Source organism: Rhinolophus hipposideros (genome assembly GCF_964194185.1).
Source record: "Rhinolophus hipposideros genome assembly, chromosome: 17".
In the NCBI taxonomy this organism is placed as follows: domain Eukaryota; kingdom Metazoa; phylum Chordata; class Mammalia; order Chiroptera; family Rhinolophidae; genus Rhinolophus; species Rhinolophus hipposideros.
In genome coordinates, this window is record NC_138063.1 from 12689121 (window position 1) to 12709526 (window position 20406).

Genomic DNA, 20406 nt, shown 5'->3' on the forward strand with positions numbered 1-20406 from the left:
TAAAACCTTATCAATAAGTAACCCCTCAATGAAGATGAAATACAATTTATGATAAATGGTAACTTAGCGATAATGGTTTGAATGTGCTGAGTTCTAAGCAACGCACCTAAAAGCGAAAGTGGAGCTAAGTTGTACCTTCTCAATCAGCTCTGAACAGCACTTCTACTTCACCCTAAATCTGTTCATCTTTCAAATTGAGACCATTTTAGCAACATTTCAAAATGGGTTAGTAAAAGGAAAAGCAGATCTCAAAATACATCATGAAACAAGCAGTTTAGGCAAAAATCCAGATCATATAGTTCTGTACAATCTGAAGGATAGTCATCTCTTTCCTGAGAGGGCTCGTGCCTATGATAAAATAATAAGCATAGGTTACAAATAGCCTACATCTCTTACCCCTCCCCCCATCCACACGCACACCGCTTTGGAGTGCGTTAATTAGAAAGATACTAACACAGATTAAAGTCTTAGCCATACTCAATTCCTCCCTCGACCTGAGGAAAACCACCACCATTGAGAATCTGCTGCGTGACAAAATACTGTCAAAGGTTTTCTCCAAGTACACCAGTGAGCTTAAGGAGAGCACCGAGGAAGTGGACTGTATGTAAGAGGAAAAGGTGACCCTGTACACATCTGTCCCTACCTTCTGGGTGGGAGCCTTGGAAGTGCCGAGCGCATCACTTCCATGCAGAAACGTCACATTTCAGGGCAGAAAGCTGAGGTAATCTTGCAGATGTAAATTAAGGACCCACTGCCCAGCCCTTTGAACTCGTCTCAGTTGGATATTTGCATATGGGACACCAGAATCACTGAAGCAGTTCAGAATCCAAGCAAACCAAAGGCAAATCCTCACATAGTGCTTCGAGTCCAATGAGAGGAAATAATGGGTCACAGGATTATTTTTGCTTAATGAGCATTTTGGGTTTTGCGTTTCATTGGAGTCAGTTTTCAGCAGGATGTTGTGTTCAAAGGCTGGAATTTGGAAATTCCACTACTGCCACATAATGTCAGCGCTGATTAATTTAATTGAAGCAGGACTCTGGAGGAAGCCCTGCTGTGCTTATAATTTAAAATTTAGAAATGGATGGGGAGGGAGGGGTAGATAATGGGAAGGATGTCTTTCCCTCTGAAATTAGCTTAGTGTATTAATTCAGAAAGCAGTTGGGTCCATCTGATTGTATGCCTTAGTAATCTGGACCATCTGGCTCTGTATCCGAGGTAGTTCACCTCTTTAATCCAGCTTACAGCCCACAAGCCACCCTTTTCTATCTTTATGCCCTTGCAGAGATGAGAACGTGCAAGGTTCTTTGCTCTTAAGTGTGTGGCTGTCATTAACAGATATTTGGAGATTTTTGTCTTTTATGTTTTTCCTTTAGGTTTTGTCTGAGTTTGGGTTTTCTTTTTCTGGGGCAGAAACAATGGCTTTCTTTATGAAAACTATGATAAGTAACCAGGTAAAGAATCTAGGATTTGGTGGTGGGTCTGAAGAAAGAAAAGAAGAAGGAGGTCCATCTGATCCTGCAGCCGCTCAAGGAATGACTAGAGAGGAATATGAGGAGTATCAAAAGCAAATGATTGAGGAGAAGTGAGTACATGCAGCTTCATTTCCCTTTAAAAGCAAAAAGAAATGAAGGCTGGCCTTCTTCCGCTCCCAGTTTCTCTCTTTTTGCTGTTTCAGTGTCTTTCCTTGAGCTCTTTGTCTCTAACCTTAGGAAAATGGGTTCTGTAAAAGTGAACAAGGTTGTAGAATCAGCAGTTACTGTGTCCTCTTTGTCTGAATGGAAATGAAGACAAAATGAATCTACATGTCATTTTTAGTGCAGCTGATCATTTTCGGATCTAGGCACATTTTAGTTGACTTCCGTTTAACTGTTCAGAGGAAAAACTGTGAGCTTAACTATCTGTACAGCCTTTCAGAAATTCACCCTCCTGGCAAGCAAAAAGCTTTCAAATTGAATTCAGACTTTCCACCTGGAAGGGCCTTACACAAGATATAGCGCAAACTTCTTGATCGCACGTGGGCAGAAAAGCTTAGAAAGCACAACGTAACAATTGTGTCCTAAGACCTGGCTTCTCTAATACTATGAATAAATTTGTGGACTGTTTATTATGAAAATTTTAAAGATACAGAAAAGTTGACCAGTATAATGAATATATACCTATATACAGTATAACAAATACCTATATCCACCTATGCCATAAGGTCAACAGTTAACATTTTGCCATATTTGCTTATAGATAGGTTATTTGCATAGATGATGATTGATAGAAGATAGATAGATAGATAGATAGATAGATAGATAGATAGATAGATAGATGATAGACAGATGAGATAGAGAACAATTTTCAAAGTAAATTACAGGCATCATGATACTTCACTCCCAAATACTTCAACCATATACCTCCAAAAAATAAGGACATTCTCCTGGCTATATAAAATGTAATAAAAATAAAATATTGGTAACATTGTAGTTCAGTATATGGACTGAATATTGCCAACAATTTTTCATTGCTGAAGACGGATCTTCAAATAAGTGCAGTCTCCATGTAATTTTTTCAGTTTAACATAGAATTAATTTAAGAGTTTTAATCAGCTAAGATTTGAAGCATAAATCTTGAGGTTAAATGTTCATCATATGTTACAAAAGAAAAGTTTTTTTTTTTTGCCACCGTGGCTGTTTTGCTAACGATCAATTACATAATAGTTGCCTAAGGTGACCTATCGCTAAGGTGATTATAAGTGAAAAGATTCATAACCTGGAGGAAACTAAGAAAGTACAAAAGTCCTCCATGTAATGGAAACCTTGTCTATTGTATTGTTTTCTGAAAGAAATCATGGCTTATAAACTACCTAGAATATATTATGCTTGGCTCTGCAGTAAATTAAAGTCAGTTTAAAAAGTAAATGCAACTGCAAAAATTGTGTTGGTTCTGAAATAATACTTGGGCAAAAAAAAGGCAGCATTTCTTGAAGATTGGCTAGTTTTGGCCATGGCATGTAAAAAAACAAGCATAATGAAGAATTAAAAGTACAACAATAGCACCAATGTTCTCACCTCAAGTGGGCTTATAAAAAGAAAATGGTCAGAAATTTAGACTGTGCACCTGATCACGTAAAATATCATTAATATGTCGAAGCAATAAATCTGGTCACAGATGTGGCATCTGTTTGATTAACTAATGTCCTAGTTTTCCTTAATTTCATATCTAGACAGATCAAAGATCAAAATGCCCAAATGGTGTGATCCATCAATGCATTGGGTTATTTGCCAACTACCCTTCATTGTGTGTGTGTGTGTGTGTGTGTGTGTGTGTGTGTGTGTGTGTATTACAAATTTATGTATTCACATAACTTAAGAAATTGTAGCAAGACAATAGGGCCAACCTGCTTCCCCATCACAAGAGGCATGACTTCCAGTCCATTGCTTGAGTTTTCAGGAGCTTCATTACCTAGAACATAGGCACAAAGAATTAGGCATCAAAAATGGTTCATCATAAGTTACATGTAGAGAGAGCTACAGACATTATAGTATGTATAATCATTAAAATGAGTATTAGCAAATAAAAGCCTTCTGAACCTGTCCTCATCATTTTAGAAAAGTTGTGGGATTGACTCCAATAACTGTAAACTAAAAACTACTTAACAAAGCACTCTACTGCACATTCATTTGGATTTTACTTCTATGTTCAGATTTTTTGTTTGTTACTGATAACATTAGCACTAGAATGAAATCTATACCTAAATAGAATATTTGGAAAGGTAGAAATAAAATAATAATCTGTTTAGGCCACGACGTCTCTCAATCATATTAAAATGTCCCTTTATCTTAGTTATGGTGCAATTGCTACAGTTCCATTTGTAACTTAAACTTTGATGTGCATCACAGATTTAAACATAAAAGCTAAACTTTTAAAGCATTTAGAAAAAAATTATAGACTATCCTTGCAAGTTGGAAATAGGCAGATTTCTTCAACATGACCAAAAGCAATAACCATAAAATGTTTAAATGATAAATTAGATGTTATTAAAATGAAACACTTTTGTGGATCGAAAGACACCACTGAGAACATAAATAGGCAAACCACAGACAAAATATTTGCGACACGTATGTCTTACAAAGACTGGGATCTAGGATATATGAAGAATTTCTGAAACTCAATAATAATTTAAAAATGAGCAAAAAGAGTTGAACAAATACTTCACAAAGATATACTAATATCCAATGAGTACACGAAAAACAGCGTAATACCATTAGCCATCATGGCAATGAAAATTAAAACCACACTAAGGTACCACTGCACACATGTTAGAACGGTTAAAATGAAAAAGACACAATGACAAATGTTGGCCAGAATGCAGACCAACTAGAATTCTTCCAGCTGATGAGATGTAAGATAATATAATCACTTGGGAAAAGGTCTGACAGTTTCTAACAAAACTACACTAACCCCAATTACCCTACAACTCATCAATTCCATGCCTAGATGTTACTGCAGAGAAAGGAATACACATGATCGCAAAAAAAACTTGTGCAACAATGTTCTCAGCAGCTTCCTTCACTGCAGCCCCAAACGGGAACTGCCCAGGTGCACACCAAAGCAGAATGAGGAACAAACGTGATGTATTCGTATAGCAGACTACACTCAGAAATGCAAAGGAACAAGGTACTGATAAATAGAAACCTAGGTAAATCGCAAGAGTTTTTTATGCTGAGTGAAAGAAGCCTTCCACAAAAGAATGCATAATGCATGTTTACATTTATATGAAATTCTAGGACAGGCAAAACCAATCTATGGTGGGAAAGACAGTGGTTATCTCTAGGTCTGGGGAGCAGGCAATGATTGGGAATGGGGAGGAAGGAACAATGTTTTTGTATCTTAAGAGGGGTTACAGAAGCAGAACCAATCGGAGATAGATGATGATTGATAGAGAGAAGATAGATAGATAGATAGATAGATAGATAGATAGATAGGTAGATAGATAGTAGCTGTAGATGATAAAACTTAAATACATAACTGTGGTTAATGGCATGCATGTTGAAGTGTTTGGGGGAAGAATACTGATGTCTACAACTTTGAAATGCATCAAAAAAATAAGATGGATAAATGAATGTTTAGAGAGAAATAGATATGTGATAAAACATGTCTAGTAGACGCACATTGTAGACGCTAGATGGTGAGTATACGGGTTTCACTGTAAAATTCATTCAAATTTTCTGTATGTTTGAAACTTTTCATAATAAAATATTGGGCAAGGGGGAAGACCTGCTTCGCTCCACACCACAGGTCACTGGCCTCTTGTGTAAATCGCGTATTCTATTTCCCTCTCCAAAACTACAAGATTGAACCCAGTGTTCTCCGCGGCCTATTCCAGGCCTGACGTTTGGCGGAGGGCACTGAGTTCTGAGTGCCTGAGCCCAGGGCCCAGTGATAAATAGTTTAATCTGAGTGCTTCACACCCAGCCCTTCCTGCAGTCAGCCTTCTATGTAATGGTTAAGATGATTTCAAAACTTCGGGTCAAGAACTAGAAACCAATTTAGACACCTGAAAATGAAAACAGGGAGTTTATTTTAATGCAAGTAATGTTTCATGCAAAGATGTTTCACCAAACCAAAACCCATTAACGGAAATCCCCTCAGGTCCCTCATGGGCCTAAACTAGGGATGGAAGCTGTTGGGGAGCCACGAGCACTCTTTTCCATCTGTTGCCATTGCTTCTGTCTCTGTCTGGTGGCTTTGTTCTTCTTTCTCAGCAGTCCGCTCTCTCCATCTGTTACCCAGACCCCAAGACTGATGGCAAACGGCAGCCCATGACCTCCACGTTCACCTGTTACAGCTCCAGCCATGCTGTGTGCCTCAGTTCCAATCCTAACTTCCCAGAGAAGAGATTTCATTTACCGAGCTTGGTCCAATCCAGAACAGCCAGAGGGTAGGGCCATGTGCGTACATTTAGCCCCCAGTAATGTACTTCTGTGGGCAGCTGTACTGGGAACTTTGCATACATCCCCAAAGGTGTCTGCTTCTGCCTGGATCAACGTGAGCAAGGGAGTTTATTGCAGACCAGCATAGTCATGAGGCCAATTAGACGTTCCCCAGAGCACTGTGCAGTCCTCTCCATCTTGTTTGGGATGCCTCCTTCCAAACGGGGAATAGGACACTGAACCTAAATTGGGGTCTTGAGATGACAATAAAAGGAAACAGCTTTACATTACATCCCCAAATACCATGTGCCCCAGGCCTGGATGTTTTAGCTGGCTGAAGAGTCTGTCAGGAGCTTGTTGGAAACGCAGCTCCCATGCCCCACCTCCCATGTCTGCGGGCAGTGGAGACTCAGGAGGTGTATTCCAGTGTCTGGATCCTCTGAGCAGGGACTGGAATGTCCTTAGCTTTCTATGTTGTTTGATCCTTTCTTCTTTTCCTTTTAGGATGGAAAGAGATGCTGCATTTAAACAAAAAAAGGCAGAGAGGGCATGCCTGAGAGGTCATCTCCGAGAGAAGTACAGACTCCCAAAGGTGAGACACTCTTAACACAGTAAACATCCAGTCACTTCTTACATAATAAAAAATTAAGACTGATTATCAACAAAGGGACATGCTCATGAATATATATATATATATATATACAGTAGTCCCCCCTTATCCATGGAGGATAAGACCCCCAATGGACCAATGGATGCCTAAAACCACAGATGGTACCAAACCCTTATAGATACTGTTTTTTCCCATACGTACATACCTATGATAAAATGTAATTGATAAATTAGGCATGGTAAGAGATTAGCAACAAGAATAATAAAATAGAGCAATCATAACAATATACTGTAATAAAAGTAATAAAATAGAGCGATTATAACAATATACTGTAATAAAAGTTATGTGAACGTAGCATTATTAGGTAAAATAAGGGTTCCTTGAACACAAGCGCCATGATACCCCAACAGTCTATCTGATAACTGAATTGGCTACTAAGTGACTACTGGGTGGGGAGCATCTGCAGCATGGAGATGAAGGAAAAGGGATGATCCATGTCCCTGAAGGGATGGAGCAGGACCGCTCAAGATTTAAACTTAAGAATTGTTTATTTCTGGAACTTTTCATTTAATATTTTCAGACCATGGTTGACCATGGGTAACTGAAATCATGGAAAGTGAAATCGTGGATAAGTGGGGGACTATATACACATACATAAATATGAATACATAAATACATATATACATACACCTCTGTCTTAATCTTAATTGAGTCATTGTGAGATCGTGAAAAGAGCATTGAACTAATTTATAAAGACTAGATGCTAGTCATTTACCTCTATGAACTTCCATTTCATCTGAACAAAATGAAGTTAATGCTGATAGATGACCTTTTTATGTAAATTTATCTAAAAAGTGTAGAGCTACATACGAGTAAGTACCTACGGGAATGATAACCACAGCTGGCATGCACTGAGCTCTCAGTGCCAGGCACTGCTCTAAGTGCTTTGCGTGTATCAATCCATTTAACCGTCTCAACAGTCCTGTACGGTAGGTTCTTACAGTAGAAGATACAGAGGCACAGAGAAAGCAATGCGCTCCTGCCAAAGGTCACACAGCCAGGAAGGGCAGAGCGCAGGGTCTTAACCTCTAGAATACGCGCCTCCATGTCAAAAGGGGTCCTGGGGGACAGCCGCCTTTGCCAGGCCCCCAGATCGCCTCCCGTCTGTGCAGAAAGGCCACGCCTGTGGGAACCAGACCCTGGCCCTTCGGGGTGGACCCCGCAGCAGCGGCGCCTGCGAGGCCCAGGAATCGGGACCCTCGCGCCCTCTAGTGTCCGCAGCCCAGCGGGCGCGGGCAGCGCTAGGGAGACGCACCGTCGCTGTGGCTGGTGTCGGTTCCTCCGCGGGGACTGTGAGTTGCGGCAGAGACAGCGGCGGTGGGGGGGAACGGAAACAAATGTCTGCAAGTGACTTTTTTATCTTTGACATCTATTCTTTTCATACTAAAGACCAGATTGTGCGTTTTATTCTAAAGTGGTTGCTGTGCCCTCAAGTCTGGAAGGGCTGGCTTGGGCGGTCACAAAGCAGGAGGTGACAGCGCCAGTGAGGGCCCGATAGGACAAGGCGGGGAGGGGACCATCTGAGCCAGCGGGATCCTCCTGTGGTTTGTCCGGACGGACGGAGAGGCTGAGCTGACTCCACAGCAAGCAGGATGGGGAGGGATTTTGAAAGGACTGCCAGTGATCGAGGAAGAGTTGGAGGTCGTTTCCCAGGCCCCGAAGGCCCGTGCTTTGAACCTCAGACTCCATGGAGTCGCTGTGTCTGGAGGGGCTCGTGCTGCTGGCTCTTACGGAACTGCATGTAACTCTTAGGTCGTTCTTGGATTAAGCAGAAGAACCCTCTAGAGTGCCATCGGAATGTAAGTTGTACATTTTCATTGCCTAGATGCGTTCATAAGAAGCAAGGAGGCCCTGGAAGGCGAGGCAGTGTCCATGGGCATCATGGTGATTGGGAAAGTTCGGGGCCATGGTACTATTTCCAGTGAATTGAAAGGAAAGGAATGAGGGGCCGGCTGGCCAGTGCTACACCCTTAGAGCAGCAGAGGAGGGCAAACAGAGGCCTGGGCCAGCGAGGGACTTCTAGGTCGGAGATGGACAACAGATGATCAGGTCATTATCTATATCTCCTTCATGGGGCATGGCGTCTTGATCACTACTCTTAATTGATCACATATCTGATTACTGCAATTAAAAATGGGCATCATGGTGTATATGTATAGTATGGCTATATATATAGAGAGAGAGAGAGAGAAAGAGAGAGAGAGAGAGAGACAGAGAGAGAGAGAGACAGAGAGAGAGAGAGACAGAGACACAGAGACAGAGACAGAGAGACAGAGACAGAGACAGAGAGAATGCCAAAAAATATATACACATTTTGAGAAAGGAAAAAAATGTATTAAAATGATGCTGATGGTAACCGCTTTGAACACCTCTTGTAATTGCAGAAGTCAAATACAACTTGTATTCATCTTTTGTTATAGGTATATATTGAGTATTACAATTTTAATACAGTTTTCCTTTCTTAAAATGTGTATACATTTTTTTGGCACCCTCTATGTGTGTGTATACACACACACACATACACACACACACACACACACACACACACACAGTGGAATCTTACTCTGCCTTAAAAAAGAAGGAAATCCTGCCATTTGTGACAACATGAATGGACCTTGAGGGCATTATGCTGAGTGAAATAAGTCAGGCAGAGAAATATGCATGATCTCACTCATATGTGGATTCTGAAAAAACTGAATTCACAGAAAGACCAGATTGGGGGTTGCCAGAGACAGGAGGTGGGGGTGGGCGAAATGGGTGAAGGGGGTCAAAACAACAAACTTCCAGTTAGAAGGTAAATAAGCCCTGCAGATATCATGTACAGCATGATGACTATAAAAAAATGGTCATCAAAGAACATCAATAGGACAAATGGTATTGTCATTAAGAATTAGCGATAAGCCTGGGCTAGGCAGGTCGTCTGAGGAGCACACTGGAGGCCCTTCCTCTACCTCCTAAGTCTCTTCCTAGAGCAGGTGGGGGTTCCTGGGCTACCATAGAGCTTTGGCTCCTGGAACCCAGTGTCTGTGTAGTATTTCTCTTTTTAATTAAACTTACTTCTTATATACACAAAAACACATGACATAGGTGTATACTCAATGCATAATCATAAAACTCATGTAGATTAAAGGACTTGCCCAAGATCACAAAGCTTACAGTGACCAATGGAGACTTAAGCCTCCTTATTGTTCACCTGGTACTTTTTTCATGTCCCATTCCCCTCCCCCACACCCTCTCTAATCCATGTATCTCCACCCAGGATGGTGGACTGGAGAAATGAACACAACTATCTAACAAAGAAAATGGCTCTGAGCAGAAGGCAAAGGTCACCGAGGCCTTATTGGGTTCCTAATAACAGCTTTCCCCTCTCTTAGCCCTGTGCCATCTTACAAAGTCCACATTGGGAAAGTGGTTACACTAATAGTATGAACAGTTCACCGGGAGCTGGACACATTTGACATGTCCTTCAGCGAACGACCAACTGCCCCAGGTACCTCATTCACAATTCCCCAAGGTCACGTCACCACAGTTGTTGGAGATGGTTCTGGGCCCAACAGAGTGCAGATTTGAGGAAAATGTCTTCCTGGCAGGTGTCAGGTCTAAGGAGGCTAACTATGTCCCATTTTGGAATTAGAACTGTGTTTTCTAAAGAAATTATTTGGCTGGTGTTTCCTATGAAAAAGCGTTTCACTCCATTGCTGACGGGAAAAGAAGTTTGGGCTCCAAGAAGGAGCAATGTGGGCCCTCACCCAGCAGACAAACTGTAAAAGCCCTCCTCCCTGAGTTTACTGTTCACTGTCAATAACGATATCGTCTGTTGTACCCATGTATTTTGATGACCACTTTTAATTGCAGCAATGATATCAGGAGTCAAGTAAGCATGATAATCAAATTGCCATAATCTGAAGTATAGATAGTAAAGTATATCAGTCGTTGTCACGTTCATGTACACACCTCCACTCTCTGTTGATTTTTCTCTGTCTTTCGATTTACAAGAAATTAGAGAACTTCAAATACATACAGTAATCTATGATGCTCATGTTGGATTTGGACCTCACTCCATTAATCCTGTATTTTCAGGTTTTTCTCTCTATTGGTCTCTCCTTTATAAAGGAGTCAAGTCTCTCGCAATGAAAACAAACAACACTTCCTGAGTAAACATGCCTTTCTAGGTGTTTTCCCTAAATGACTGGTTCCCACTGTTCTCAGACACCTCCCTCCTTCAAACACTCAGCCAGATGGTTCCCTTATTTTCTTTTCAGACCTCTTGGTTTCTCTTTGTTTTGCTTAGCATTGGTCATTTCTTCCTCCCTGAAGCCTTCTCTGTCCTCAGCTTTTGGACACCAGCCTTCTAGTTCTCTCTTAAACTGTTTCCTCTCTGTCTTCTTCATGGGTTCCCCTCCCCTATCTGCCCCCAAATTTTGGAATATTACAGGGTGCTCTCCCGATTTGCTGCTTCTCCCATTCAAGTTGCATGTTCTCTCTGGATGGCTGCATGTGGCTGTTGCTTTCAGCTATCACCTATCTGTGTGTTGATGACTCTCAATCTATACCTCCAGCCCACACCTTCTTCCTAAATGTCACTGCTACATCTGCCTCTACTTGGTCACCTCATAGCTCATATCTAGAACAGACTCTGTCATTATCCCCTAAACCTACTGCTCCTGTATGTTTCACATCCATTGATGGCTCCCAGGCCAGTTCATCCCCCAGGCCAGCAACTGGAAGTCACCCTTGCTGCTTCCCTCTTCCAATAAATCACCAAGTTGTTACCTGCCAACTCCCTTAAGGTTCAGCCACTGATAAAGCCTCATGCGGTATGCAAGTTCCGTGTGGCAGGGTCTCAAGGAGTCACTAGAGTGGGAAGAGTTGTGATCACCAGATTAATGTAAATTCTTGTGTTGAAGCTACTCAGCAAAATTCTCAGAGCAAACCAACACCAATCACCGCACACCTGGGATCTGTCAGACTCCGATAGTTTTCCGAGAAAGAGTGCAATGTGGGCAGGGCTGGCTACTCTTGGAGAAAGTGCTTCCAGTGTTGGGGGAGTTGGGTGGGGTAGGGTCCCAGTGAGTCAGCAGGGTGGAGCTTCGGAGTTTACCAGACCAATCAGATTCAGATTTGGCCGGAAACGTAGGGGGAGGGCTCAGCACAGGAAAGATGGCACCCGCTTGCGTGCTGCACAGGAAAAACTGTCAACTTTCCCCGCCACCCCCAGCCCTCATCCTGAAACCACACAACTCAGTCTGCCCCCTATATGTCTCCAACATCTCCACCCCTGAGATACTGTGCCTCTGCTGAAGCCTAAGGTGAGTACCTGGGTGTGTGAGAGTGTGTGTGTGGGTCCTTTAAGAGGATGCCTGGGTTTCCTACTATCTTCTGCCCACCCGATGGTCAGAATCCCCATTGTTTTTCACAGCCAGATATTGTGGGGGCTGCTCTTCCCGACACAAGTACTCTGAGCTAGGGAGACTGGTGTGGGGCTGGGGTTCCTCACTCTGGGGGGAACCTCTGAGGTCGAGATTTCCCTCCCACTTCTCAACTGCCACCCAGAGGTTTGGGATTAGCCAGTGCTGCATCTCTGCCCCTCCTACCAGTCTCAACATGGCTTCTTTATATCCTTAGTTGTAAAACTTCTGTTCAGCCAGACTTTATATAGTTCTCCAGGCTGATTGTTCTATAATTTATTTGTAATTTTCATTTGTTCACAGAATGAAGCAGGCACAGTGTTTATCTCCTCCACCACCTTGGATCTCCCCTATGTCTTTTCAAATTAGTGTTTTGGGTTTTTTCGGATAAATATCCAGAAGTAGAATTGTTAGGCCCTTCTTTGTCTCTTGTTATAGCCTTTGTTTTAAAGCCTATTTTGCCTGGTATAAGTATTGCTACCGCAGTTTTTTTGTTTGTTTCCATTTGCATGAAATATCTTTTTCCATACCTTTACTTTCAATCTGTGTGCATCTTTGGATCTGAAGAGGGTCTCTTGTCTCTTGTAGACAGAATATATATGGGTCTTGTTTTCTTATCTATTCATCTACTCTATATCTTTTGATTGGAGCATTTAATCCATTTACTTTTAAAGTAATTATTGATAGGTATGTAGTGTTGCCATTTGTTATTCATATATTTTAATCTTTCTATTTTCTTCTTAAAGAAGACCCTTTAACATTTCTTGTAATACTGGTTTGGTGGTGATGAACCCCTTTAGCTTTTTCTTACCTGGGAAGCTCTTTGTCTCTCCTTTGATTCTAAATGATAGATTTGCTGGGTAGAATAATCTCCGTTGTAGGTCCTTACTTTTCATCACTTTGAATAGTTTGTGGAAAAGGCTTACTATGACTTTTTAGAATGAAGTCCAAACCCCTTGGCCTATACACCATGATGTGGTTCTTATTTTTCCAGCCTCACCTTTTGCCACTCCCTGCCCTGATTGTATCTTCCTCTCACTTTCTCCCCTATACCCTGCTCCCCTGGCTCCTTTCTTCCCTGTAAGACTTTAGTCTAGTGCCACTTCTTCCAGAGCCTTCCATGACCTCTCTCTCCCCATCCTCCTCCATGTTTATGTAATAATTGGTGCATGTCTCTTACATCATTACCACCCTAATTCTCACCCACTAGACTGTGTGCTCCTTAACAAAAGGGGTTGAGATTTTCATCTTTGTCCTCAGTGCCTTGTATGGTGCCTAACTTGTAGAAGTTACACACACACACACACACACACACACACACACACACAAAAGGCGTGTTGAATGATCAATGGTATTGGGAAACAGGAAAAAAAATGAAGGAAACACATGCAAAGAACAAAGTATCAAAAACAGCAGAAAGAATCTATCTGCTATAAGAGTTATATTAAAATACATTTTCATGAAAAGAACAAATCTAGATCTAACCTCATAAAATTATAGTACAAAATTACGATTTTGTACAAAATACAAAGTCTACTTTACATTATAATTAAGATGTCATATTTCTTCAAGTAGAGGAAGTAGTAAATTTTAAATAAAGCCACAAAATTATTTCTGAAAACAAAGGTGCCCCTCTTCCTAGCCAATTCAAAATGTATATGTAAGTCAAGCCAAATTAATAAGAAGAAACAGTTCCACAATGAATCCTAATCCTATTAACGGAATTGTCAATCTAGGTTAGTCATTGAAAAATAATGTCGTACCCCCTGCTGAGCTATATGATTTTGTTACACCTGGTGTTTGTCTGCTGTAATAAGGGCATTATTCATTTTGAATAAAGATGAAGCTAGAAGAAAGTGTATCAATAGAATTGTCTCTAAACGTGTCACATCGAAAGCTCCATTAGAACTGACTTTAGAATTTGCCTCTTAGAAAAAGATGTGATGCTGTGAATCTTTCTTTGCCCACCTCCTTCGAGTTAGCTTTTGGGGCTGCCCAGCAGGATGCTGGGACCTCCTGCTTCTGAGCAGCTGTTTCTGGTGGCAGGGCAGGGAGGCCATCAGGGCCACACCAGGGGCCCTCTGTTCCTTCCCTTCTCCATCCTGCCTCAGTTCAGTTTGCTCCTTCTACTCACACCCTTGAAGGAGCCAGGGACTGAGTGTTCTGAGGGGACATGGGAAGAAAGAGCCCCGGACCCTGGTCCAGCACAGTAGGAACGTAATACATGTGGTTTAGCCACACCAGCTTTCTCAGTTAGTCCTCACAACCACCCCATAAGGTAGGTAGATATTATTTTCCCTTCATAGATAAGAACACCAGCTGAGAGAGGGCAAGTGACTTGCCAGTGTCACACAGCCTGTAAATGGCAAGGCAAGATAAGACCCCAAGCCCGTCTGACCCCAGTGGCCAGGTTTTCCTGCTAGACCTGGCAGCCATGCCGGATTCTCATCCCCTAACAAGCGGAATGACATTTATTCAATATCTTCACCAGACCTGGGTTTCATCATCTGTAAAGGGAGGCCTGGATAAGTGACCTTGAAGAGCTTCTTGAGTCCCTATGAAATGTCTGCATAAAGGAAAGAAGTGTGAGATGTTCTCAACAGCTTCTAGAAATTCTCCTTCCATGTAGGGCCGTATACGTGCACACTCTCAATCAATGTTATAAACTGATGCCTATTATTTGAGAAATCCTCATCGTCTATCCTAATCTGGATATTCTGAGAATTCTTTAAGTAGCTAAGGAGAGAAGAACAGTGCGGTATGGCAAAAGGAGCCACCAGTAAGCCCCGGACAAGTGTCTCAACATGGCTCACACAATTACCTGGGGGACGTTTTTTAAAAATTCTACCTGGGCCCCGCCAGACCACTGGAGCCTAATCCTGGGGGTGGGGCCTGGCCATGTGTATTTTTCTACACTTCACAAGGGATTATTCAAAGGCACAGAAAGAGTTGAAAAACACTGTTCTGGGGGCACAGAACATAAAGTTGGCTCTGTCCTTCAGCAGCAACTGGTCAGAATGAGGATCAGTGTCTGTGGGAGCCTGGTCCTCAAGGCCTCACAGCTGTCCCCTCCTGGTCTGGCTCAGACCCCCTGATCTTGGGCATAACGGGCCGTGCTTGATTTTACTTTGTATGGAGGTGTTTGTTGACTGGCTGTATTCTTTGTTCTATATCCTCACTCCCCAAATGTCTTGTCAGCTCTGGTAGAAGAGGAAGTAGAGGTTGCTGTCACCTTTCCTAGAGGCCAGTACAGCACCCTCACTCATGACCAGGACAGTGAGGGATGGTTTATGAAGACAAGTGACTGCTGAAGTCCTTGATCCTCCAAGTATGTAAATATCAAATGTTAGAGCAACTAGCCAAAGGGAACGAAATCCATTCATCTAGCTGTTTGGTATCATATAGACCAAAAACAAATCAAATCTACGTAGCATCAAACACACTGGTATTTGCTTATACCAAAAACAAACCTGGATTGACTAGGCTTTAGCAAGTGGTGAATGCTCACCTTTTTGACAATATATTTTGACAATATAACCATCTACGATAGTCTGTCATCATATCTCGTTTCCTACAAGATGAAGGCCAGTTTATCAAGATCTAGGGCATAGGAAGTCTGACTTCAGGGTGGTGCTTACCCTTCAGGGAAAAGTCAGAAATTAGTCACAGGGAATAACAAAGGCAGGGTCCGGGATTATTTAAATAATGGGGCATTCAGCACTGGCAATTAATATTATAAATCCGGTTAAAAACCAGAAGATTAAAACTGATTCTGGTCAGCCTGCATAAAAATAATGAGCTCTTAAAGGCATTAAACAATATCTGAAATTGATAAGATTTCTATTATAGGTATGAAAAGCCCTCTGAAACAGAACCTTAAGAATAAAGTGTAGCCTATAAGTCCCCTAATTGTACGCTGCTTTACTTCACTTGTTCATTCATTCATTCATGCCATGGTTCTCAATGCTAAACCTTCCCTCCCTCCCTGGAGCTGATTCATATTGGCTGTGATTGCACTTGTATTTGTGGGGTGTAATGAGGCATTACTGCCTTTTCTTGAGGTGTGAACTGTGTCAAAATATCCTGGTCTCCCCAACCAGGGGAATCTGTCAGTGGGCAGCAGAAAGTCTGTACAAGACATTCATTTTTGTAGACAAAGTCCCATCAGCAGGGCAGTTCATTAGGCATATTTTTTCCTTAATTTCTTGCTCTGTCTCGGACCTGTCTCTTAAGGGCCAATACGCTCCCACCCTCTGTTTTGCTGTCCATGCCTTCTTTATCCCAGGAACCCTTTTAGCAGGGATCTTGACACCAACCTGCTTTTCCTCCTCTGAAATATTAATAACCATAGCTACTGTTTGTCCCAGACTTAGAAGCGTACAAGCCTGTTTCATAACATGTCTCATTCAATCTGCTCAATCGTCCTCTGAAGGGTCCTCCCGCTGGGCACCAGAAGTGTAAGGTGACGTGCCCAAGATCATGCAGTGAGTAAATGACAGAACTGGGACTCGAACAATGTCTCCTGACTCCAAACCCCACAATCTTCCCACTGTCATTGGCCATCTCTGCAGGACAGCCATCTGGCTCGGCTGTGGATTTTCACAAATGAGACCCTGGCCCTTGGCCTATCCTAGGTCTGAGCCAGCCCACTGGGTGAAGACCCAGGGCTAGTGAGGCCAAGGGCCCAGGTTTGGTTCCAGAACCCCTCCAACCACTCCCTGGCCCTGTCTGGTTGTCCTACCCTTAGTCATTGTCCATAGCCCAGGCTGCAGCCTAGGGAAGTCAATTCCAGTATTGGAAACACCACTGGAAGCATCTGTGCTACTGATAGGTGGTCAGCAACACTGTCCTTCCAGAAGAATGATGATTGTAGGACTCTGACCACAGCCATTGACCCCATCCTATACTGCCTTTAGACTGGGCAACTGGGGACCTCATGCTTTTGAGGGCTCCCCTCTGTCCCTCCTCAGCCACACTCCTTTACCTGGGGCAAGAAGTCTGCAGGGCCAAGAGGACAGACCTACCCAGAGCCCACACCTCTCTTTTAGACCACACTCTAGCTGCCCAGGACCCCGAATTCTCTGTCTCAGTGCTTTCTGGGGCATGCCCACAGCAGCCACTCTGTCCAGGTTAGAACCTGGTGACATCCACAGAAATCTTGTTACCACCTAGAGAGGTGAGGGTGCCAGAATTCTCAGGAATGCCTTTTCAAAACATGTACATGTTATTTCGGGGTGCACAAGAGAAGGCAGATGTTCTGCATTTATACGAACTGGGAATCTCCAGGCAGCAGTCCTGTGTTTCCTCTTCTCCCCACAAAAACGCTCAGAGGATGGTCGGTAAGGAAGGCAACCTTTACAGTAGGTGAATAAAAAATAAACAGACAGAGGACTGGCTGAGCGCCCCTAGGGATTAGCTCACTAATTAATCCCCACAATAGTTTGACAAGGAACTAATTAATCCATTAAGCGCTTTGAGGGAACAATGCCTGGCCAAGTGTAGGGAGAAGCTTCTCTGACCTCAGGAGGTGACGCTGAGAGTGGTCCTGCTTGGAGGTCTTCAGGAGGGGCTGTGTGAGGACCATGCCTCCCTAGGCCTTCTCTCCTGTGCATCAAAATTTGCCTGTCCAGCTGTTTCTGTAGCCAGGCTCACTGTCACTCTGCCCAGAGAACCAAATAAAAGGAATTCTGGGGGAAAGGCTATGGCCTCCAGCCTGGAGAAGTATGGAGCCATGGATTGTTAGAGCGAGAAAGGCCTTCAGATGAAGAGACAAGTTTACACATCACCCTGGCTCCCCATTTGGACCTAGAGACAACCGATATTTGTTTATGATTATCTCTACTCAGCACCCAGGCAAGGGGAGTTCTCTCTCTCTCTCTCTCTCTCTCTCTCTCTCTCTCTCTCTCTCTCTCTCTCTCTCTCTCTCTCTCTCTCTCTCTCTGGAAGTGCTGACTTTAACTCCACCTGCGGACTCAGCAGGTGTCGAAATCTTTCTAAAATCAAATCAATGCGGTCTGATGAAGACTGAGATGATCATTTTCTCTTTCTGTGATTTGTCATGTGCTTTGGTAACAAATTCCAGGCTGGCTACAACATATCGAGGTGGAACTTACATCTGCTTAGGTCATTTTCGTTTCGGATGCTCTCGTTAATCTTCTTGGCCCCCAAAGCTCAGTGTGCCTCCTGTTCCAACCTGATCTCAGAAAATTATCTCACGGCAGCCATCTGGGAATGTTGATGGCCCTTATCATTCCCAGAGAAACTTTTTCTTTAGCTTCTCCTCTCTCGTTACAAAGCAAAGGGATTTTTATCACCGGGCATCATGCCCTGGGAAATTCGGGGACAGCCATGCCTAGAACCACAGGATGGACTGGGAAGGCACCCTGTGCTGGTAGCATCAGCAACACAAGGCTAGAAGTCAGGAGGCTAAGTAGGAGCCATGCCATCGACGAGTCACGCGATATGTGGTATGTGCCAGACATGCTTCCAGGTGCCAAGGACGGAAGGCTGAGGTTGACACGACTCCCTGCCCAGAAGGGATCCCTGTCTAGTAGAAGGGAGGGAAGGGGCAATGCTTAAGCAGAAGTTGCCACTGACGAGTGACGACCACAATGGGGGCCCACTGTCAGGCCACCATGAACCCAATCCCCACCCTCCATACTGGGCTCAGCCAGGGCCACTGAGTCACAGCCTGGGGCCAATAGACACCAAAGTTTGCAGAGCTGCCCTGAGGCCAAGTTGCTGTGTGATTCTCAAGCATTTCAGCATCAGCGTCACAGAGGGGAATTCCTGAAACACAGGTTGCTGGGCCCCACTCAGCAGTGCCTCAGGTTCGGGGTGCTGCTGGAGAATGTGTCTTTATAACATGCTCCCAGGTGACACGGATGCTGGGTCCGAGGACCACACTTTGAAAACCACTGTGCTAGCGGTCTGACGTACCCACATGCATGGAAAGAGGGACCTCCAGCCTCCACACCTGCTACCAGGCTCTGCTGAGAGACAGCCCGCGGGCCACTCACTTCCTCAACAGAACTTCTTCTTCCTGCTGCTTTTAATGTTTGTTTGTTTGTTAGTGTTAGAGGGGTCTCTCTATCTCAGTGTTTGTTTTACCCTAGAGTGACATGGATGAGAACCAAATCCAGATGGCTGGAGATGACGTGGATTTACCAGCAGATCTCCGGAAAATGGTAGATGAAGATGAAGAGGAGGAAGAAGGCAAAGATTCGATTCTTGGGCAGTTACAGAACCTTCAGAACGTGGACTTGGATACCATAAAAGAAAAGGCCCAGGCCACCTTCACGGAAATCAAGCAGACGGCCGAGCAGAAGTGTTGTGTGATGTGAGTGGCAGGCGGGCGGGGTCCAGGTCACGGCGGAGGTGACCACTCTGGTGCGGAGCGTTGCGAGCAGTGTATACTGTAAGTAGTGGACACAGTTAGAAAAACCATGATGACTACATGTGTAGACAGCAGCGTGGGTTCCACATGTTCCCAGCAGAGCACGTAGCTAGCACCTGGCAGCAGGAAACACACTGTCCTTTTCGTTAGACATGTGGCCACGTATGGAATTTCCGCTGTGAACCATGCAGAACACCTATCTGCTTCATGATCTTCAGGTCAGCCAAGAGGAAACAAAAGCACATGGGATTTCCTCTCCAACTTCCCTCCTTAGAGGGCAAGGTCTCACCCTGTCCACCCATAAGCATGACTCCAGGTCCCTTCCGAGAAAGAGGTGATAGCACAGGGTGTCCCCAGCGAGCCCCAGGCTGCATGCTCACTGGCAAGCAAAGATCACACCACGTCTTCCGCCCAGGCTCCTTGACGTCACCGATGCTTCTAAAGTGCGGCACTCGAATGGGGCAGTGGCAGGGATGTGGCAAAAGAGGAGAATGCCTTGTTGAACACCATTCCAGAGGTCATGTGAAGAATGGACTTGAGGGGATGACACCAGAAGCAGGGGCAACTGGGAAAGTCGTCGCTGTTTCTGCATTCAGCGTATTTCCTCGTGTCTGAACTTGATGATAGCAGTGAGGACAAAAGGAGTGGACGAATAGAGCACTGAGAGGTTAAGTCAGTCTCTGTGTTGTGTCTCCCTCCCACCTCCCCCACCCGGTTTCTCACTCATCCTCTTCTGCCCTTCTTGCCCCCTCTCCCTACCTCTCTCCTTTTTCCTCTCTGGTCCCTCCCCGTCCCAATCCTCCAGACTAACTTCCAATAAATCATGCTGTCATTCTGTGCCCCAGTCTTGAGGCTGTACACAGATTTCTTTCTCCTAACATTTGCTCTCTTTCAAAGGGAATTACCCAAAAGGCTTAGAACACTTACTTCTGAAACACTTTGTTTAACCAAAGCCAAGCAAACCAAAACAAGATACTGGTTTTTCGATGAATGTTCATAGACTAAATAATT

The 20406-nt window shown here is 43.8% G+C and overlaps 1 protein-coding gene across 1 annotated transcript; it reads left to right on the top strand.

Annotated features, from left to right (window-relative positions):
* Positions 1-1418: 1418 nt before the first annotated feature.
* CPLX4 (complexin 4) lies at positions 1419-19342 on the top strand (the record flags this gene model as incomplete). Its single annotated transcript, XM_081078442.1, has 3 exons — positions 1419-1585; positions 6426-6513; positions 19115-19342. The coding sequence occupies 3 exons, from the start codon at positions 1419-1421 to the stop codon at positions 19340-19342; spliced, it is 483 nt and encodes a 160-aa protein (XP_080934568.1).
* Between the last annotated feature and the right edge of the window lie 1064 nt (positions 19343-20406).